The sequence below is a fragment of the Xyrauchen texanus genome, chromosome 8 (genome assembly GCF_025860055.1).
Source record: "Xyrauchen texanus isolate HMW12.3.18 chromosome 8, RBS_HiC_50CHRs, whole genome shotgun sequence".
Taxonomy (NCBI): Eukaryota; Metazoa; Chordata; class Actinopteri; order Cypriniformes; family Catostomidae; genus Xyrauchen; species Xyrauchen texanus.
The window spans coordinates 21506515-21527768 of record NC_068283.1 but is presented as its reverse complement, the minus strand read 5'-3'; the positions used below and the strand labels follow the sequence as shown (position 1 = coordinate 21527768).

Here is a 21254-nt window from a genome sequence, read left to right as displayed (position 1 = left end):
ATAATTTAGCTTAATGTTTTTCCATATAGCTTAACTGTGAATGCAAACTGAAACAGTTTGTCTCAGTGAACTGCTCTTCTTGGTGCATTTCTTATTTCTTATCTAAAAAAGTATGAATGTACAATGTGAATATCTGGGTTTTGAAAGAGAGTGATTTGTTAACAATATTAGAGGAGGGTGAAATGATGTTTTGCCACCTGTTTGTGCTAAGACTCTAAATAACATCTACTAGCTGTACCTCCTCTCTTAGTCTTGTATTTCAAATTAAACTTAAGAAAAAATTAGCATTATCGTGCTTGCACTGTTTGTGCCACAGCTTGTGCAACAGAACATAAAGTAAATACTAATAAATTTACATTTTTAATACTTATAACTTATCCACTGGGTGGCAGGAAGGTCACATGAAACCTTCAAAAAAAAAAAAAAAACAGATCTTTCTGTTCATTTGGGTAGGCTGAAAGAAGATTGTGGAGAGTGCTTGTGGAGAGTGCCGTACATTGCAACTGTATGATGTGATTGCATAAGTCACTGGGCAGGGGAGGGTACAGATGTGAATCTGTGTTTTGGATCCCTGCCTGGGATTTGACAGTCAGATCTGGCAGTAATGAAGACCTGCAGCATCTGGCCAGCTCTGAATGGCTAAGATGTGAGGTGTGCCTCTCCTCAGAGACATTTGTGATTGGTCCCCGATTGGATAAGATATTTGAGGAGGGTGGGAGTGCATGGACGACATGACCAGAGCTGGAGGAGAGGCAAAAAATGAGACAAAGGAGGAGGATGATTACACCCATTTCCCCACAACACCACACCCTGCCAGGCTGAGTCCCAGACAAACACATAATGTTTGATTTAAGCATGTGTATGAGTGTTGAGTGAATGAGTGTACACTGTAAATAGAAAAGCTGCAGACTAGAGTCTCCACTCTTGACTGTGGTGCTACAATTTACAAGTTAAGAGATAATCGTCAGTATTTCACATTAAATTGAATGTTTCTAATTATGATAAAAATGAGACCCTATAGTTTTAAGTGACTTCACTGGAGTTCAGGTTAAGTTCATGAACTTAAAAGGGAGTTAACTTAAAAATAAAAATTCTCTAATCATTTGCTCACCATCATACCATTTCAAATGCGCATGACTTTCTGTCTTCTGCAGAACATGAATAAAGATTTTTAGATGAATATTTCTGCTCTGTTGGTCCTCACAATGCAAGTGAATGGTGACTAGAACTTTGAAGCTCCAAAAAGCATATAAAGGCAGTGACAACTAGCTAACCAGTGCACTCTCATCAACATTTATTAATTTCTGGCAAGTTAGTATGGAGATAGAATTGTTTCTAATTCAGAGACAAATGGAAATAGATTCACTAATAGAAAGTTGTTTCACAAATAAATTGAACGAGATCCACAAATAAATGTAAAGAGTTTCACAAAAATAAAGTGAATTCACAAATAAATTAAATGAGATTTGCAAATAAAAAATTATTTACAAATATATTTTTTAACTCACAAACTCAACTCTGTCCAGCATTTATTTGTGGATCGCTTGTTGTGCATTTGTAGATGGCTGCTCACATTTATGAATTCTGAAACATTTCTTGCGCTGAGAGCTGCGGGCAATCCACAAATGTCTCCACCCATCGCCTACTTAAGCCAATCAGATAACGGCTACATTCCTAGGACCAATCGTAGCACGTTTTTATCATCAACCAATCACACTTTGTTTTACTATCAGGGTGGGACCAGAGCCACAGAGCTCTCATGAGCATGGAATCAAGCACTTACAGGTAAGCTCCAAGGCATTTAAAGTATGAATACCGTACAGAGGAAAATTGTCCATTTGTAGAGTGTCCTGATCATTACCTTTATAGCTAACCTGTATGAATCTGTTATTTTAATTTTAATCAAGTTTCTTGACTGAAATGTGTCATCAAAACCTTTACATGGTAGCTCCAAACAGACACACTACTAGACACTACAAAAGATCAGTAGTACAAATAGATATTAGATGATCTTAGGAGCACAAATCAAAAATTAAAACCTTATATTACATGGTGTAAGATCTGCTATGCCAATAATTTGGTTAATACCCTATATTACACAGTGTACAAAATCTGCAATGCCAATAATTTGGTTTCACATTATGTTAATGTATTTAATAAAAGCAGTTGTAAGGGGAATTTACATTTTTGGGTGAACTATCCCTTTAAGATAAAAATGAGTCTTATGTAGATCAACACCTGTCTACCTTATCCAATACAAAACAGGATGTATTCTTCATGTGAAATGTTACAAAAACTGGCACCTTTACTGAAATCACAATGACAGACTATGTACAAGTATATATAGGTAAAAAAAAATGTTTAATTTGAGAAAACTTTTCCTTTAAATAAAAGGTAACATATTAAAGTATAAAATTATGCTTATAGTGGTTCTGCAAAGTGTTCGGTACAGATGCACACCAGAAAAGAAAATAAATTGTTGTATAATTGGCAAAAAGTAGTCATTAAATGTCAGTACAATGTGTCTATTTTTCTCTTTTAAGACAGATATGGCAACAAAAAAAAAACTTGAAATGTTTTACAAATTGCTTTCCTTTCTTCACTTGGAAACAATCCTTATCTTTTGAAATTATTATGAAACAAGAAATGATTCTCATTCCAAATCTTATTCACAGGTCTACAAATTCTACAGTAATGATAATGCTATGTAGCGCTACAGTATACTGTGCAGTTCTGTGGCCACTAAGTCAACAGTGTAAGGAGCAGTGTTTCAAGCATTAGTAAGGACAATGCCAGTTAAGATAACTTTACAACATACTGTATATAAAGCACTGACGTGCACAGAATGGGGAATGCAGGGATGCCCCATTTGTTCATAAATCTAAGGTTGTTGAGCAGCCCCGCTGCTCAACATCTATTGGGCCAGTTTCTATTTCAAGTCCTTGGCAGATTTCTCTTCACACTCTCTCCTTGTCCTTCTGCCCCTGCCCCTGCTAATGTCTGTGCACATCACTGATTTAAAGTAATCCTTCTTATTTCAACAGTCACCTTTTTCTTTCTTTCAGAGACATATGTATGGTTAACTTAAACAGCATAAATAAACAGACATTCAATAAACTGCCAGTTGAAAGGTGTTAGACTGTTCTTTTGGCTTTGTTCTGTCATGCATACATATTTCCTCAATAGTTGTCATATAATAAATTTAAAAAGTCAACCTTTATGACTTGTGTCAGAATAGAAATGAAACCACAAGGACTTTGCTATTATCAGAGCCAGCTAAACAGCCCTCGTCAGTTAACTAACAACAAAATATACATTAAAACATGGGTTAAGATTACATATTTCTTACAGTGCATAAAGTGGCCACTGGGGTTCTGAATTGTGTTGTCTTGTACATGTGGTTATGTAAACAGTAAGTCTGATAACTTCAAATTAAAATTTTAGCCATTGCCTTTTCACATTTCACTGAATTATGCATTCAAAACCTGAAGACAACAAAAAAGTGTACAATTTGGAGATGTGACTGTCATCATAATGCCTAATGATAATGATTTACTCAGTCCCATTGAGGTGCAGTAACATTTTCCAGTCAGAACCCGGACACAATATTGGTCATCCAAACCTGGAGACAGTCAGAGACATTTTCATTTGCTCTGTTTCGGGACAGGAAATTATCCTGGGAAGCGGTGGGATCCTATCCCAAGGTATATAAGAACAAAATCTTCTTGGACCTGGAATCTTCTCTAGGCCCTCCTACCTTCATTTTTGGTCTTGAGAACAACTAGAATCACCATAGCAGGGATTAGGCATATGGGGGTCATGACTAGGGCAAGGACGATGCTGGGAGGGGGGTCGCTCAGTCCCTCTGTGGGACACTCTAGAAAATAGGTGGCATGGATGTCCACAAATGTGTGCTCCACAAATTGATTAGGCCAGGGAAGCAGCAAACAGTCAGCAATAGACTCGGTACACAGAGTGAAGTTGTTGTAGACACTGCCAGAGAGACAAAAGGAGAAAAAGGTCTATCAATTACATCAAACACATATAAAGCTACAGATTCCTTTTAAAGGAATTTTCCAGGTTCAATACAAGTTAAGCTCAATCGACAGTATTTGTTGTTTAATGTTGATTCCCCAAAAAATTATAATTATAATCTTTCAGAAAAAGCGAATGGAGGTGAATGGGGCCATGTTTGGGTGTTTTAAAGGCTGCTTAGTGAATGCAAAGAAGCATTGCATTGTGAAGCTTATCATTTTATAAAAGCACTTACATTAATTCCTCTGTTAAAACTCATGTATTACTTGAGCTGTAAAGTTGTTTAAAAGGTTTTATGGATGTTTTAGGTTTTACAGCATTGCATCGTCATGGCAACAAAGTTGTAAAATTGGATATAACTTTAAACAGAAAAAATTAGTAGGCCTACTGCAAGTAATTCTATCACACTAAAATCATATTAACAAGCAAGTTGTTTAGACCTTGTGGCTATACTTTAGAAACCATGAGGTTTTATGTAATATATACAAATTGGCCACTTTTTACTTCCATTTTAAGTGCCTCAATGTAAACCAGATATTTTGCTTTTTGCAAATCTAAAATATTTTTTATGGTAATCAACTTTATGCCACAAATGCTGTCGATTGAGCTTAACATGTATTGAATCGGAATATTCCTTTAAGTATGGCATTTTATAACTCAATAGAATGTACCTTTGTACTCGGTCCAATGAACACCAGTCGGTACTGTTAATGGAGTCCATTGCATTTTTTAAATTGATTTGACATAACCATTGAACCAGGGCTTCATAGCATTCTTGAGGTGTCCAAGAATTGCTCACACAAATTGAACAGTATATGTTACAGATGGTCTTGTTAGCACAGCCTGGAAGATGAGAATTAAATTAAACAACTAATGGAATATGTTAACGTGCATCATCTTGCCAAATTACAAAATTTGTATATGCAGGAATTGTCCCTTTTTAATTGTAGGCTATGATTATGACAAATAATGTAAATACATACCGAATGTGTTTCTCTCTCCATGGCCAAGATCTAAAATATATAAACAACTAAATTATACATCTAGGCCTATACATATATGAATATATCATTAATGCAAAATGTGCATACAATGTGTGTCCAAACATAACTGCAATGAAATCCATTGGATGATAGCTTTTTAAAAAATAATGATATAAATATAAACTTTAAAAACATTTAATTCATCAGAAACACACACACAAACACACACACACACACACACACACACACACACACACACACACTCATGTAGTGTTTCCATGTTTTATGGGGTCTTTCCATAGACATAATGGTTTTTATACTGTACAAACTTTATATTCTATCCCCTAAACCTAACCCTACCCCTAAACCTAACCCTCACAGAAAACTTTCTGCATTTTTACATTTTCAAAAAACATAATTTAGTATGATTTATAAGCTGTTTTCCTCATGGGGACCGACAAAATGTCCCCACAAGGTCAAAAATTTCGGGTTTTACTGTCCTTATGGGGACATTTGGTCCCCCACAAAGTGATAAATACACGCTCACACACACACACACACACACACACACACACACACACACACACACACACACACACACACACGTTGGTCTCATTATGAGGACTTTCCATAGACATAATGATTTTTATACTGTACAAACTATAGATTATATCCCCTAAACCTAACACAACCCCCCCACCGCCTGAATTTCCAGATGTCTACTGTAGTGTCTCTACATTCTGAACAGAAGTTAAATCGAAGCACAAAAAACTTACCACAGAGAAAAGAAAGTAAGACGCCAAAGAAGCAGAGCGATACCCTCATATCAGAGCAACAAGCGCTGGCGAGCTGGTGTCGCCCCGCCGCTTAGTGTGTTTGAACTTTTACACCGAAGAACGAGGCATAACAGGAAAATCGACAGGGTGGAAGAGAGCGATGTTGCGCCGTCACCACATGTGGAATCGCGCGTACCAGATGTTCAGAACGCTGCTGGGCGAGTTCGCGCAACAGAACGCTTTGATTTTCCCACGTAATGAGGCTCTGCCTCGCTCTCTTCCAGTCAGTCTTGCTATTGTAAATAAGCTTTGTGTTTAGGATTGCTCCGTTTCCCTGAGGCGCGGATCTGTTCTGAGCTGAGCACACCCAGGCTAGATGCACATCTGCAAACGGGTCTACCCCCTTTAAAAAAAACACTTCATTTCCCTCAGGTTGGTTCCTTGGCGGCTCAATGGTTCTGATTTATTTGCGTTCTTCGCATCTGTTTCCAAACAGGAAACATAAGTGAACATTTAGGGGCAGAGAAGGGCGTCCTGATGGAACGGACGCATTTAAGAATAACTGGGTCATATTAAACAGATCTAGTTCGGGAAACATATAATGAAAGATTGCCATCTGTGCTCGAAGGGCCGCATGTTCGATTTCAGACCAGCTGTGATTCAAACAAATTCTTAGATCACCAAATTCAAAGGTAGAGCAAAAAGCGAACCCGAGGAGAGGGAGTACTGAAACAGTTTATGTAGCCTAACAGTTTCTGGACTTGTGGATCCTATGTTGACCATGTGAGCTTGACTTCAAGTTGTACCAATAGGTTAAGTTTAAAAGAAAGCATTTAGACTTGTACAGTGTATGTTTATAACGTTTCAATCCTATTACTCTGTAGACGTTGATAAATTGTTGCCACATGTACTTTATGTTATGAGACATAAGAGTTCATTGTACTATGGAAACATAGGCTACTTTGCCTTGTAGAACAAAGCTTCCTCCCCGGTGAAAAAACACAATTTATTATGTAGGCTTCACAAAACATACAAACTTAAGTTAAGGTTCACCCCCAAAACCATGAAAAATAAATTGTAATCCATCCTAAAGCATTCAAGCTACATTCACCAAACTCCGCATAGACCTTCAGACTGTTCTAACTTGGTTGTTATCTTTTTAAACTGATCAGAATTATGTTTTTTTCTGTAACAGATTATCAAAAGTCCCATAGACTTAAACTGACGGAATGTACAAACAGGCTAAGAAGGAGTGTTCATGATTTCAACTGTCACAACAAAACTATCACTTGTGCTAGCCCTTTAAACCCGAGCCTAACTGCTGTATGCAATTTGAATTTCTTTCCCTTTTTGATTGTAACTAGTAGCACCAAATAAACATGCAAACAAAAACAAGAAGAGCAAATCTTTTTCCTTAAAATGACCTCAAATGGGGGCAGCGGGCCTAAAAACTAACATTTGATCAGAAGTTTGAAGTGAATGCACTTGGCTGCGAAAGCAGGATGCTCCATTGCTCCCTTGATCTCACTGTGTTGTCTGACTACACTAGTCTCAGACCAGTTTGAAATGCTCCTTATTTTCATCCTAACCCTCTATACAATCTCTGATAGCAATATTATTCAGCATTTGGATTCACCTATTGATTCTCAGTTTGATGATGCACAGTGAATATAGGATTTCTAAGGTAAATTAGTCACATTATCCTCATCTGAGGTCATTCTGTTTGACAGTGTGCTGTTTCATGAGAAATCACTTACATTTTCAAAATGGCACATCGGATGATCGTAGAGATATTACTCTTTTGATACAAACAGGTTGCTGAGATGCAGTGCCATGTTGTTTTGTCACATATGGCTCAGTGCATCCAAAGTTTAACCCTTTAATGATAGCTCATATTGTCCTGAACTGAGATTAGTCATTCATTTCAAATTAAATGATGTGTAGTACAGGTGAAACTCGAAAAATTAGAATATCGTGCAAAAGTTCATTAATTTCAATAATTCAACTTAAAAGGTGAAACTAATATATTATATAGACTCATTACAAGCAAAGTAAGATATTTCAAGCCTTTATTTGATATAATTTTGATGATTATGGCTTACAGCTTATGAAAACCCCAAATTCAGAATCTCAGAAAATTAGAATATTGTGAAAAGGTTCAGTATTGTAGGCTCAAAGTGTCACACTCTAATCAGCTAAACACCTGCAAAGGGTTCCTGAGCCTTTAAATGGTCTCTCAGTCTGGTTCAGTTGAATTCACAATCATGGGGAAGACTGCTGACCTGACAGTTGTGCAGAAAACCATCATTGACACCCTCCACAAGGAGGGAAAGCCTCAAAAGGTAATTGCAAAAGAAGTTGGATGTTCTCAAAGTGCTGTATCAAAGCACATTAATAGAAAGTTAAGTGGAAGGGAAAAGTGTGGAAGAAAAAGGTGCACAAGCAGCAGGGATGACCGTAGCCTGGAGAGGATTGTCAGGAAAAGGCCATTCAAATGTGTGGGGAGCTTCACAAGGAGTGGACTGAGGCTGGAGTTACTGCATCAAGAGCCACCACACACAGACGGGTCCTGGACATGGGCTTCAAATGTCAAACGTCTTACCTGGGCTAAAGAAAAAAAGAACTGGTCTGTTGCTCAGTGGTCCAAAGTCCTCTTTTCTGATGAGAGCAAATTTTGCATCTCATTTGGAAACCAAGGTCCCAGAGTCTGGAGGAAGAATGGAGAGGCACACAATCCAAGATGCTTGAAGTCCAGTGTGAAGTTTCCACAGTCTGTGTTGGTTTGGGGAGCCATGTCATCGGCTGGTGTTGGTCCACTGTGCTTTATTAAGTCCAGAGTCAACGCAGCCGTCTACCGGGACATTTTAGAGCACTTCATGCTTCCTTCAGCAGACAAGCTTTATGGAGATGCTGACTTCATTTTCCAGCAGGACTTGGCACCTGCCCACACTGCCAAAAGTACCAAAACCTGGTTCAATGACCATGGTATTACTGTGCTTGATTGGCCAGCAAACTCGCCTGACCTGAACCCCATAGAGAATCTATGGGGCATTGCCAAGAGAAAGATGAGAGACATGAGACTAAACAATGCAGAAGAGCTGAAGGCCGCTATTGAAGCATCTTGGTCTTCCATAACACCTCAGCAGTGCCACAGGCTGATAGCATCCATGCCATGCCGCATTGAGGCAGTAATTAATGCAAAAGGGGCCCAAACCAAGTACTGAGTACATATGCATGATTATACTTTTCAGAGGGCCGACATTTCTGTATTTAAAATCCTTTTTTTTTATTGATTTCATGTAATATTCAAATTTTCTGAGATTCTGAATTTGGGGTTTTCATAAGCTGTAAGCCAGAATCATAAAAATTATATCAAATAAAGGCTTGAGATATCTTTCTTTGCTTGTAATGAGTCTATATAATATATTAGTTTCACCTTTTAAGTTGAATTACTGAAATTAATGAACTTTTGCACGATATTCTAATTTTTCGAGTTTCACCTGTATATAGCGAAGACAAAACGAAGCAAGGTCGCATGAGGTTAAAGGAATGCTCTGACTAGAGCAACCATCAACCAGCCAGAATACTAATGCTCTAACAAGTTGTAGCATCCACTTGGACAACCTTAGCAACCTCTTGTAAATGCACATTCTGTCTGTCTATCTGACTTCCCAATTTTCTGTTTGATATTTCTCTGTCTCTTTCACTGTAAGGCCTGTATAAGATTCAAACTTCAAGCTTTTAAAACTATTGTATATGTTTCTGTAAGCCCCAAAAGTGATTTGTAGCCTGTGGGTTTGAGACGGTCTTTGTTTCTCTCTCTCATCTCGTTCCTTCACCGCTTCGGCTCGCTTTCACTCCCCCCGTGTTGCTATGGTACCTAATGTGGGTGAGAGTGGTTAGAAATTGAGAGCAGGCAGGTATATAGGCACCTGGGGTCCTCATGCCGGTAGTGATACATTGTAGCTAGCTGCCAACGGGTTGGAGTGCAGCAGTGTTCCGGGGTGCTGTTTATAGTGCAAGGTATGTCCAAACTATCTGTGTTGTATGATTATGATGGCTACTTGGGTTCAGTGCACTAAGCGAGGTCTTATTGTCTTCCTGCTGGGTTAAGGTGTTGCGAGTGACTGCCAACAGCACTACTGTTTGTGTGTGTATGCTTCCGAAACATGTTGGAATGCCTAGATTGATGAACACAGAGGAGGTACATTTTAATCTGGCTGTGTTAGCGTATCCGCGCTTGTTTATTGTTTTGGTTGTAATGGGGCTGTGTTGTTATGTTCGCCAGCGTTTCGTGACCCTGGTGAAGTGGTGAAGCGCCGAAACACTGTCTACCCACGCAATCGTTAGACGGCAGGCAGGTATGTAATGGCTATGATTATTAGGTGTTTGGCGTGTATGCGTGTGTTTAGTAGCTATATGTAATAGACTCACTGAATATGAATTTTAGGCACACAGAGCACTCACTGCGTCTCTTGTTTTTTTATAGGGGCTACAGCCAATCCATTGTCGGCTGCTGTTCTCTTGAATATGTTTAAATGTGTATGAATGTGCAGGTGCTGTTTTTTTTTAGACACTTTTCGTTAATGTTTATTTCTTTTTTTTTTTTTTTTTTTTTCTTTTCTTTTCTCGCTAACTGGTGGGTTGTAAGAGATTTGTGTTAGTGAACCAATTGTGACCACCGGCTAGCGATTTCTTCTTTTCTTATTTGTTGCTGGTTTTATCCCTCTCCCCAGTAATAGTCTTGGGGTGGATTGGGCCCATAGGATAGACTAGCGCACCAGGTTCTAGCCTAGTTTCCTTAGTGCTTCACCCATTTTGGAACCAATGTGTGCAGTGTAATGCTGTGACGTGTGCACCTTTTAGAAATGGCTCAAGGAGCATGATTGCTGTGATTGCGTGAGGCTGAGTTTATAGTGTTGGTTCTACCTTAAGGGTGTGCCTTAGTTCACGTGTGGTATTGAAACCTAGGCCTGGGCAAGCTTGTAATCCGGTGGCCCACCCTGCTATGGCTTATCCCTATGTCAAATGATGTATGTTCGTGTTATTTATTGATAACCAAAAGCGACTCATTTTTAACTGAAACAAAAATAAAGATTGTATTTTTTTTACTTTGTTAAACTAAGCCTGTGCATGTTTTTTTTTGTTGCCACATAGTCCCCTTGCTCTTACTAGTCCTGTTCAAGGGGTGGCGTAGTTAGTACTGCCATAGCCCTACGGGGGGGGGGCTACATTTTGGCGTAGTCGGCAGGGTAACATTTGAGTCGCTAGGTTAGTCTACTTAAGCAGCACCTGTGTGTGTGTGTGTGTGTGTGGGTGTGTCTGTGAGAGAGAGAATACGCAGATGTGTATAAGAGAACAGCAGCTGGCAACAATATGAGTGACGGAGAGGAGTCTGCGGGGGAGTTACAGCAGCTGCGACGACGCTTGGAGCAGCTCCAGGCTGAAAATGAGAGACTTTCGGGGGGTGGGACAGCGGGCACTGCTAGTAGCAGTGCTACTAGTACCCAGCCTGTTCGACGGGAGCAAGCGCTCTTTATACCTCGAGAGCGGCGGTGCCCGAAGTTTTCTGGCTCTGCAATTGCAGGGTCTTTGTCTGTCGAAGAATGGATTGAAGAAGCGAAAAGTTGTATTCGGGCAACGCATATGTCTAATTTTGACAAGGCATTGTTTTTGTTTGATCACTTAGAGGGTGAAGCCCGAAATGAGGTTAAGTACCGTCCTACAGCCATACGTGAAAACCCTGAGTCGATAATTGAAGTCTTAAGGGAAGTGTATGGGTGTGCTAAGTCGTATGTGTACTGGCAACAGCGTTTCTTTAATAGAAAGCAGAAGGACAATGAAAGTTTGTTTGAGTTTTCTCATGCGTTAATGGAAATGTTGGATAAAGTAAAACAGTCAAATGAAGGTGCCATCAGAAACCCTGATATTGTTCTGCGAGACCAGTTCTGTGAAAATGTCTCTGATCCTATGTTACGTAGAGAACTCAAGAGATTGGTACGAGCAGATAGTGGGTTGACTCTTCTAGCCATACGGAAGGAAGCTATAAGGTGGGTGCAGGAAGGTCAGTCCAACCGAGACCGTAGTTACCGTACTCCAGGAGTAAGCAGTGAAGCTCAGGTTGTGTCGCATTGCGTTACAGCCCCCCAGTCATCAGAATTCGCTGAACTAAAAGACTTAGTCCTTAAGCAACAAGCTCAGTTGGACATGCTCGTAAGGCAGTTAGGACATCCTAGTGGTAGATCACAGGCCCCTCCACCACACCGGGGTGGGCGATACAAACGCGCCCCCAATGGTTAGCCCATTTGTCTGCGGTGCGATCAACCAGGCCATATAGCCCGCTATTGCCAGGCAGCTCCCTCCACCCACAATAGTAGGTCAGTTCCAGGGTTGCCCCCTGATATCCCCCCCTAACCTAGCATCAGGCCCAGACAACCTCCTTAGCCAGTCGGGAAACTAACAACTCCCAGTGTGCAGAGCCACACACTGGGAAGGGATGTGTATGGCTCATTGCATCCTCAATCATACGATAAGTTAGTCAAAAATTGTCCTGTATTGTCTGTTTTTATGGGAGACGTAACAGTTCCCTGCTTGATTGACACTGGGTCAATGGTGACCACCATCACCGAGAGTTTCTTTCGAGAGCATTTCCATCACCTACAAAAGAAAGATTGTAGATGGCTTGGGCTTAAGGCCGCTAATGGTTTAGACATCCCCTATGTTGGTTACCTAGAGTTGGATGTGGGGGTATTGGGGCAATGCATTCCGGGGAGGGGAATTTTAATTGTTAAAGACCCAGAGAATAGCACTCTTAAAGACCGCAAGCTCATAACACCCGGGATACTGGGAATGAATGTAATTGGGGAATGTTATCAGGTCCTTTTTAAACAACATGGCTCACAGCTCTTCCACTTCCCACCTGTGAAATCGGCGGCACTGGCAGCCCGTCGTGCATTGAGACACTGTGAACAGATCCAGGCCATTGTAAATGCACCGAAGCCGTTCAAAGTGAAAGTCCATGGGAAAGGGGCAGTCTGTCTTGAGGCAGGAGCCCTAACCATGGTACCGGTTACATGCCCCCAGCTTGAGTCTGCAGCGTTTTTGCTAGAGCCCCTGGGCTTTGACGAGGAGCAATTGCCTGAAGGCCTATTGGTGTCCCCTACTCTGGTGCCGGTGAGAAAGGGTTTTGTATATGCCCCTGTAGTGAACGTTGGTAACACAAAGGTATGGTTGCCCCCACGCCACCCTATTGGCACTGTACAAGTTGTGGCTGCGGCTGCAACCGGAACCGCTGCTTCCATATCAGTCGACCCTTTATGGGAGCAGTGTCAAGCTTATGTCTCAACACAGGGGGTAGTTGAGTGCTGCAGTTTCCCTGAGTTCACGGCGCCAGACTTCCCGGGGTTGACCCAGCAACAAGCTGCTGAGGCCAGGGCCCTCCTTGTCCAGTATAGTAACATCTTTTCCCAAGGGGAGGGAGACCTAGGATGCACATCTTTAATCAGCCATGAGATTCCCCTGTTGGACAATGCTCCTGTTCGGCAGCCATACCGTAGAATTCCACCCTCCCAGTATGAAACAGTAAAGGCACACATCCAACAGCTCTTAGATAGTAAAGTCATCAGAGAAAGTAGCAGTCCATATTCTTCTCCGATAGTCTTGGTGACTAAGAAGGATGGGAGTTTAGCCTCTGTGTAGATTACAGGCAGTTAAGCGCAAAAACCCGCCGTGGCGCATATCCACTTCCTCGTATAGAAGAATCGTTGGATGCACTTTCGGTGCTGAAATGGTTTTCCACCTTGGACCTTGCAAGTGGATACAATCAGGTTCCAATGGTGGAGCAGGATAAATCAAAGACTGCCTTCTGTACACCGTTTGGCCTGTTTGAGTTTAACAGAATGGCCTTCGGACTGTGTAATGCACCTGGAACGTTCCAGCGTTTGATGGAGCGTATGTTCGGCGATTGCAGATACCATTCCGTTCTACTGTACCTGGACGATGTGATCGTCTTTTCTACCACCGTTCAGCAGCATCTGGAAAGACTGGGAGAGGTGTTTTCCCGTCTGCAAAAACAGGGACTAAAAGTAAAACTGTCAAAATGCCACTTCTTCCAGCACCAGGTCAGTTACTTGGGGCATGTGGTCTCTGCTGAGGGAGTTGCTACGGATCCTGCCAAGATAGAGGTGGTCAAGGAGTGGAGACGTCCTGGACACCTGGCCGAATTACGATCTTTCCTCGGTTTCGCGAGCTATTATCGGCGCTTCGTGGAGGGATTTTCAAAGTTGGCAGCCCCACTTCACCAGCTGGTAGGTAGACTCAGCGGACCCCGAAGAAAGGGAAAGACCCCCCCCAGTTCCCCTGGCATCGGCATGGGACGAAGGATGTGAGCGAGCATTCCTGTCTCTGAAGGAGCGACTTACCTCGGCTCCAGTGCTGGCATATGCCGACTTTAAGAAGCCCTTCATCTTGGAGGTAGATGCCAGTCATGGAGGCCTTGGTGCAGTCCTCTTCCAAGAGCATGAAGGGAAGGTGCGTCCAGTTGCATTTGCCAGTCGGGGACTCAGAGCTGCTGAAAGAAATATGGAGAATTATAGCTCCATGAAGCTGGAACTACTTGCGGTAAAGTGGGCAGTAACGGAGAAGTTCCGTGAATATTTGCTGGGGAACCATTTCTCAATCCTCACTGACAATAACCCCCTGAGCCATCTGCTTACGGCAAAGCTGGGCGCAACCGAGCAGCGGTGGGCTTCTCAGCTGGCGTCATTCAATTTTACCCTCAGATATCGGCCGGGCAAGAGCAATCAGAACGCGGATGCTCTTTCTCGTCAGTATCTGGAACGTTTCACCGTCGGGACGGAGGTCCCCGCATTGGGTGCATTGACCAGCCTTGGTCTGACGCCTGTCCTAGAGGGCCAATGCGGGGAGGTGGTGGCCTTACCGGGGCGTACACCTCAGGATCTAAGTTCACTTCAGGAAGCTGACCCAGTCATTGGACCCGTGAAGAAGTACTATCAAGAAGGGCGACGGCCAGGGGCAGCGGAGCGTGAAGTGTTGCCCAAATCCAGCAGAGCCCTGCTCCGACACTGGGGCCGCCTAGTCGACGAGGAAGGAGTTCTTTATCGCCTGATTCATGCAACAGGGGGAGGTCCGGAGACTCTCCAGCTATTGCTGCCCCAGTGCCTGCAAGCAGAAGTTCTGCGGAGTGTCCATGACGAGCAAGGGCACCAAGGCACGGAAAGAACACTCCAGCTACTCCAGAGTCGATGTTTTTGGCCCAGTATGACTAAAGATGCTGAACAGTGGTGCCAGCAGTGCCAGCGATGCGTTGTGGGGAAGGCTGTCCAGCCCAAAGTCCGTACATATTGGACCACGATGCAAGCCACTCGACCAAATGAAATCTTGGCTCTTGACTTTACTCTGCTAGAGCCGGCTAGTGATGGACGAGAGAATGTCCTGATCCTCACAGATATATTCACGAAGTACTCACAGGCTGTCCCTACTAAAGACCAAAAAGCGCACACAGTGGCCAGGGCTTTGGTGCAGCAATGGTTCCATAGGTTTGGTCCCCCAGCTCGTATACACTCCGACCGAGGACGAAACTTCGAGAGCCTCTTGATCCGGCAACTGTGTCATATGTACGGTATACAAAAGAGCCGCACCACTCCGTACCATCCTCAAGGTAATGCCCAATGCGAGCGGTTCAACCGCACACTCCACGACTTGCTGCGCACCCTACCCGAGACAGAGAAGCGTCGTTGGCCACACCATCTGCCTCACCTCACCTTTGCCTATAATGTTACCCCTCACCAGACCACAGGGCATACCCCATATTATCTGATGTTTGGCCACCATCCAAGACTGCCAGTTGATTTCTTGCTTGGTACCAGGGAGGCTGTCCCAGACACCAACACCCTAGAAGAGTGGGTTGAAAAACACCAGCAAAGCGTTAGGATGGCTCATGAACACGTCAGACAGAGATCAGAAGAACTGGCCCTCAGGCGGAACCAGAGCCATAATGATCAGGTGAATGATGCCGGCTTCCAAGAAGGGGATTTGATCTATCTGCGGAACCACCCCTATGGGAGAAATAAAATCCAGGACTACTGGAACTCTGTAGCCTATCGAGTTGTGCGCTGCCCTTCTGGAGCAGGAGCGGTATACACGGTGATCCCTGCAGATGCGGGTGGATCTGTTCGACAGGTGCATCGTTCTGAGATGCGCGGCGTCCCTGCGGGATTGAGGCCCGGGCCTGGTGGTTTCCCTGGTCCAGCTCGGGAAGAGGAGACCTCTAAAGGCCCTCCTGTTGGTGACGATGGTTATGCCCGGGACGTGATCATTTGGTATGGTGCTGAACAAGAGCCCCAATCTGCACCTGCTTCAACCGGCACTTCAGCGTTGGAGGAAAGTGACATTGAAGATACAGCTGAGGTGTCTGAGGACAACACTGTGGCCAAGCGCCGTTCAGCGAGGTCTACGGCAGGGCAACATTCCAATCCTTACCATCTACCCAGGTCGACTAGGGGCATAAATTATGGTCCATCAGAAATAGAGGATGAAGACTCCCGGACATGAGGTGTCATCGTCGGGCCGCCGATTCATTTGGAGGGGGTGGATTGTAGCCTGTGGGTTTGAGACGGTCTTTGTTTCTCTCTCTCATCTCGTTCCTTCACCGCTTCGGCTCGCTTTCACTCCCCCCGTGTTGCTATGGTACCTAATGTGGGTGGGAGTGGTTAGAAATTGAGAGCAGGCAGGTATATAGGCACCTGGGGTCCTCATGCCGGTAGTGATACATTGTAGCTAGCTGCCAACGGGTTGGAGTGCAGCAGTGTTCCGGGGTGCTGTTTATAGTGCAAGGTATGTCCAAACTATCTGTGTTGTATGATTATGATGGCTACTTGGGTTCAGTGCACTAAGCGAGGTCTTATTGTCTTAGTGCTGGGTTAAGGTGTTGCGAGTGACTGCCAACAGCACTACTGTTTGTGTGTGTATGCTTCCGAAACATGTTGGAATGCCTAGATTGATGAACACAGAGGAGGTACATTTTAATCTGGCTGTGTTAGCGTATCCGCGCTTGTTTATTGTTTTGGTTGTAATGGGGCTGTGTTGTTATGTTCGCCAGCGTTTCGTGACCCTGGTGAAGTGGTGAAGCGCCGAAACACTGTCTACCCACGCAATCGTTAGACGGCAGGCAGGTATGTAATGGCTATGATTATTAGGTGTTTGGCGTGTATGTGTGTGTTTAGTAGCTATATGTAATAGACTGACTGATTATGAATTTTAGGCACACAGAGCACTCACTGCGTCTCTTGTTTTTTTATAGGGGCTACAGCCAATCCATTGTCGGCTGCTGTTCTCTTGAATATGTTTAAATGTGTATGAATGTGCAGGTGCTGTTTTTTTTTAGACACTTTTCGTTAATGTTTATTTCTTTTTTTTTTTTTTTCTTTTTTTTTTCTTTTCTTTTCTCGCTAACTGGTGGGTTGTAAGAGATTTGTGTTAGTGAACCAATTGTGACCACCGGCTAGCGATTTCTTCTTTTCTTATTTGTTGCTGGTTTTATCCCTCTCCCCAGTAATAGTCTTGGGGTGGATTGGGCCCATAGGATAGACTAGCGCACCAGGTTCTAGCCTAGTTTCCTTAGTGCTTCACCCATTTTGGAACCAATGTGTGCAGTGTAATGCTGTGACGTGTGCACCTTTTAGAAATGGCTCAAGGAGCATGATTGCTGTGGTTGCGTAGGCTGAGTTTATAGTGTTGGTTCTACCTTAAGGGTGTGCCTTAGTTCACGTGTGGTATTGAAACCTAGGCCTGGGCAAGCTTGTAATCCGGTGGCCCACCCTGCTATGGCTTATCCCTATGTCAAATGATGTATGTTCGTGTTATTTATTGATAACCAAAAGCGACTCATTTTTAACTGAAACAAAAATAAAGATTGTATTTTTTTTACTTTGTTAAACTAAGCCTGTGCATGTTTTTTTTGTTGCCACATAGTCCCCTTGCTCTTACTAGTCCTGTTCAAGGGGTGGCGTAGTTAGTACTGCCATAGCCCTACGGGGGGGGGGGGGGGGCTACAGATTAATTAGGAATGTTATATGCTAACTGCAATCCAATCGTTTGTCTTTTTAGGGGTCAAGAGCCTTTCTGTGTTTATTCAAAACCCAAACTGAAGCATCTGGTTTATTCTGTTATGGAGACTCTCCCATGAAGATAAATATTGCAAGAAAGGCTGATTGAGAATGATAGCAAACTTGCGGTTCATTCTTTCACATGTCTTATCAAATGTACAACTGTTTTCACAATGTCTCTATTTTTATAGAAGTAACATACAGTATTTAAGCGGGAATGTGTCACCATCAATTGTTTACTAAAGTGTGTCATTTCCATACTCCTAGCGTCACTGTCACCATACAGAATTGCAAAAATATTTTTGGTATTAAAAAAACAATTCCAGAAAACTTCCTGTGATGAGGAGGAGGGCGGGGCCGGGCCGATGCATGCCTGGCACCCAATCGGGCTAATCAGCCGAGGAGAGGGATAAATGCAATGAGATACGGCAGTTTGGGAGAGAGAGAGAGCTACAGGCATCTGCCCCATATGCATTTGTGTTTGTGTGTCTTTTTGTTTTCATTAAAACATTACTTTGACGCTTCATTCGGTTCCCGCCACCTACTTTCCTTTGAACTCTGTTGCACTCCCTATATCTTCCGTTGGTTGAGCTAATGTGCTATTTGGATGTTCAAACTAATAGAGGACTATATTGATCAACATGATCACATAGTAAGTTGGATCGTAACGATGCATTGATCTAGATCAATGCATCGATCCAATAACTAACGATCCAATGTTATCAATACAACACGTAAATATCAATGTAGAAATATTTTTTAAGATGCATCGTTATTTTAATACTCTCATGTCAGCCACGTCCATATGCATATCCGTCAATGAAGCAACCTTATCACATTCTTTTGACTTTATGAGGGCTAAATATGCTTTTCATGTGGGACACAGATGTGCACAGGGTTTTTGAAGCCAAATGGTACTCTGCTATCCATGCAGCTCACGCACGTGTCAACAGGGCTTCCCGCAAAACCTGAGCTCCAGTGATAAGATCAGCGCAAGCACGTCAACCGGGTGTTCCTTAAAATGTGACCTCTCATGACAAATGCAGAGCAGCTTACATGCATGATTAATTCAGGCTTCCATCGATATAGTTGCGCATGCGACCCATTTTAATTTTATATGAGAATTTGCTATTTTAAAGTACCATGGAGCAATTCAACCATCATGTGAAACATCTTGATAACGGCACTAACGTGGGAAAGAGAAACACCTGCTCAGCTCCAGCATCAGTTATAAGACTTAACACATCTACGTATCAACACCCTTACTAAAATTTATCCCAGTTAACTGTAACAGAATTTTTCACTACAACTGAGGAAGTTGTAGCCAAGAAGCCCACGGATAGTTGGAAACAAGTCATGGGTATATAAATACTTTTGACTAAACTGAAAATAAGCTGTAATCAAACAAGTGATGATCACTTGTGCGTGATGTTATTTTTTATATTATTATCTATATAATTTTTTTTAACATCTGAAGTACCTTATTTTGTTGTCGATGTCTCAATGTAGATACTAAATTTGCACTTTTCAAAGAGCTCAATAAAATATTAAAATTATATTTTGGTTGCATTTGAGGGCAAAAAAATGTTAATTGATTGTGTAAAATAGGCACATAATATCGGAATATCGATTACAGGGCCCTGAATCAAATCGCATCGCGGCAGACTTTGAAGTATCGGCAAATATCAGATTGCAGGCCAAGAGAATTGATATAAGAACATATCGTGATGAACCGTCTGATTTACACCCCTAATAATAAGTCGGAATGTTGTTTCCGGGAGTTCTGCCACTTTAGGATCAGTCACATTATGCAGAGTCACCAACAGGTGGCATCTCTTGTCAGACATGTTTGCAATTACTCCAGTGTGTTTACCTTCCACTGTGGCTTGACCGGAAGCACATGTCAGCAGCATGGGATCCAATTTGAAACCAAGAAGTAATCGTTTTTGCATAATCAGTGACTAGCGCGATTCAGGGTTTGTAGTTTTCCTTTTAACATTACTTATTTACTCAACGGATGGTTAGGTTTGGAGTTTGGCTTGGGGGCTACATTTAGTCAAATATGAATTCCTCTTCACTTTATTACAGCCTGTACAGCTGGGGGGAAAAAACTCGCTTTTAGCGGCCCTCCATGGACATTATGGATTATTTTAGCTAAAGAAAATTAAACCTGCTGTTTCTGATTTCACTGAGATCTGACAGGTTTTGATAGCGTCACAGAGCCACAGTGTTACGCTTTTAGGTAAAATCAACCTACAAACTATGCATATTACGCTGGGATACAAGAAACAGGATACATCATCTTAAATGCTTGCAGAACCAGCTGCTCAATATGCACAATCACACAGAAACTTAACATTTCACAAATACATCAACAAGTCAATTGAATCCATATTCTGAAAACAGCATCACAGTAGGGATTATTTTGGCATATAGCTATGAAAAACAAAATGGCAGACAAGCCTGTCATATTTATACAGCTGTATCAGTCACCTGCTCTGGTGTACGCAGTGGTTAGCACTTCAGTCGGCAGGGTTGATGGTATCTGTCTCTAGAGCAGATAAATAAATGTTCATGAGATTCAGCAAATTTTTCAAAAAATTATTTGCACAAAGTATTAGTAAAAAGAATCCATACAATATTTCTTCGGCAATGACAGTTTGGGTATGGATCATTTACTAAATGTTTGGGTAACATTACAAGGGATTGTGACTTTTCAAATGTGCACATATTCACCACTGTGTGTTTCTGTCCATTTGAAACCAGAGTTTGCAGCGTCGTGAAAATTAGACACAGAAACACTGAAATAAAAGGGAAACGTATGATAAAACACACTCTCACAGACGCATCTGTTATTTGAGAACATAATAATATATTGCTCACAATATCTAATTAGATATAATTGGTTGCTTAATAAGGCAATATACTGTAATAAGACCCAACAAATACCAGATGTTATGGCAATATTGACTGACATGGAAAAAGTAAAAATTAAACTTGTATTCAGTGGTCTTACAGTATAATATGCACATATCTATTACACCACTAGAGGTCAATTGATACTGTAAAATGTTTAGAAACAATCAAAATTAAATTCTGCATTTTTCTTCTGGAGATTATCTGTGATTTTAAGTTTCAAGTACAAAGTTCCCTTTTTATTTTGAGGGTACAGATCTTACTCACCCCAAAACTGAAGAGTCCTTACTGATTTTGAAGCAGGTTTGAAGCATATTTTGGCCATTATCCTGTATTCCTGGGTAATCTGTCAGTCTACCTCAGTTTGCACAAATCAATCGCATGTTTGAACAGGAAGACTCTTTTAAACCAACACGATG

The 21254-nt window shown here is 42.1% G+C and overlaps 1 protein-coding gene across 1 annotated transcript; it reads right to left on the bottom strand.

Annotated features, from left to right (window-relative positions):
- Positions 1-2150: 2150 nt before the first annotated feature.
- LOC127647730 (receptor activity-modifying protein 1-like) lies at positions 2151-21254 on the bottom strand. The gene is made up of 6 exons (XM_052132171.1): positions 21103-21254; positions 20656-20720; positions 20413-20470; positions 5019-5048; positions 4707-4878; positions 2151-3993 (listed from the first exon to the last, which is right to left on the bottom strand). Exons 1-6 carry the CDS (start codon positions 21158-21160, stop codon positions 3744-3746), a joined length of 633 nt encoding a protein of 210 aa, XP_051988131.1. The 5' UTR covers positions 21161-21254; the 3' UTR covers positions 2151-3743.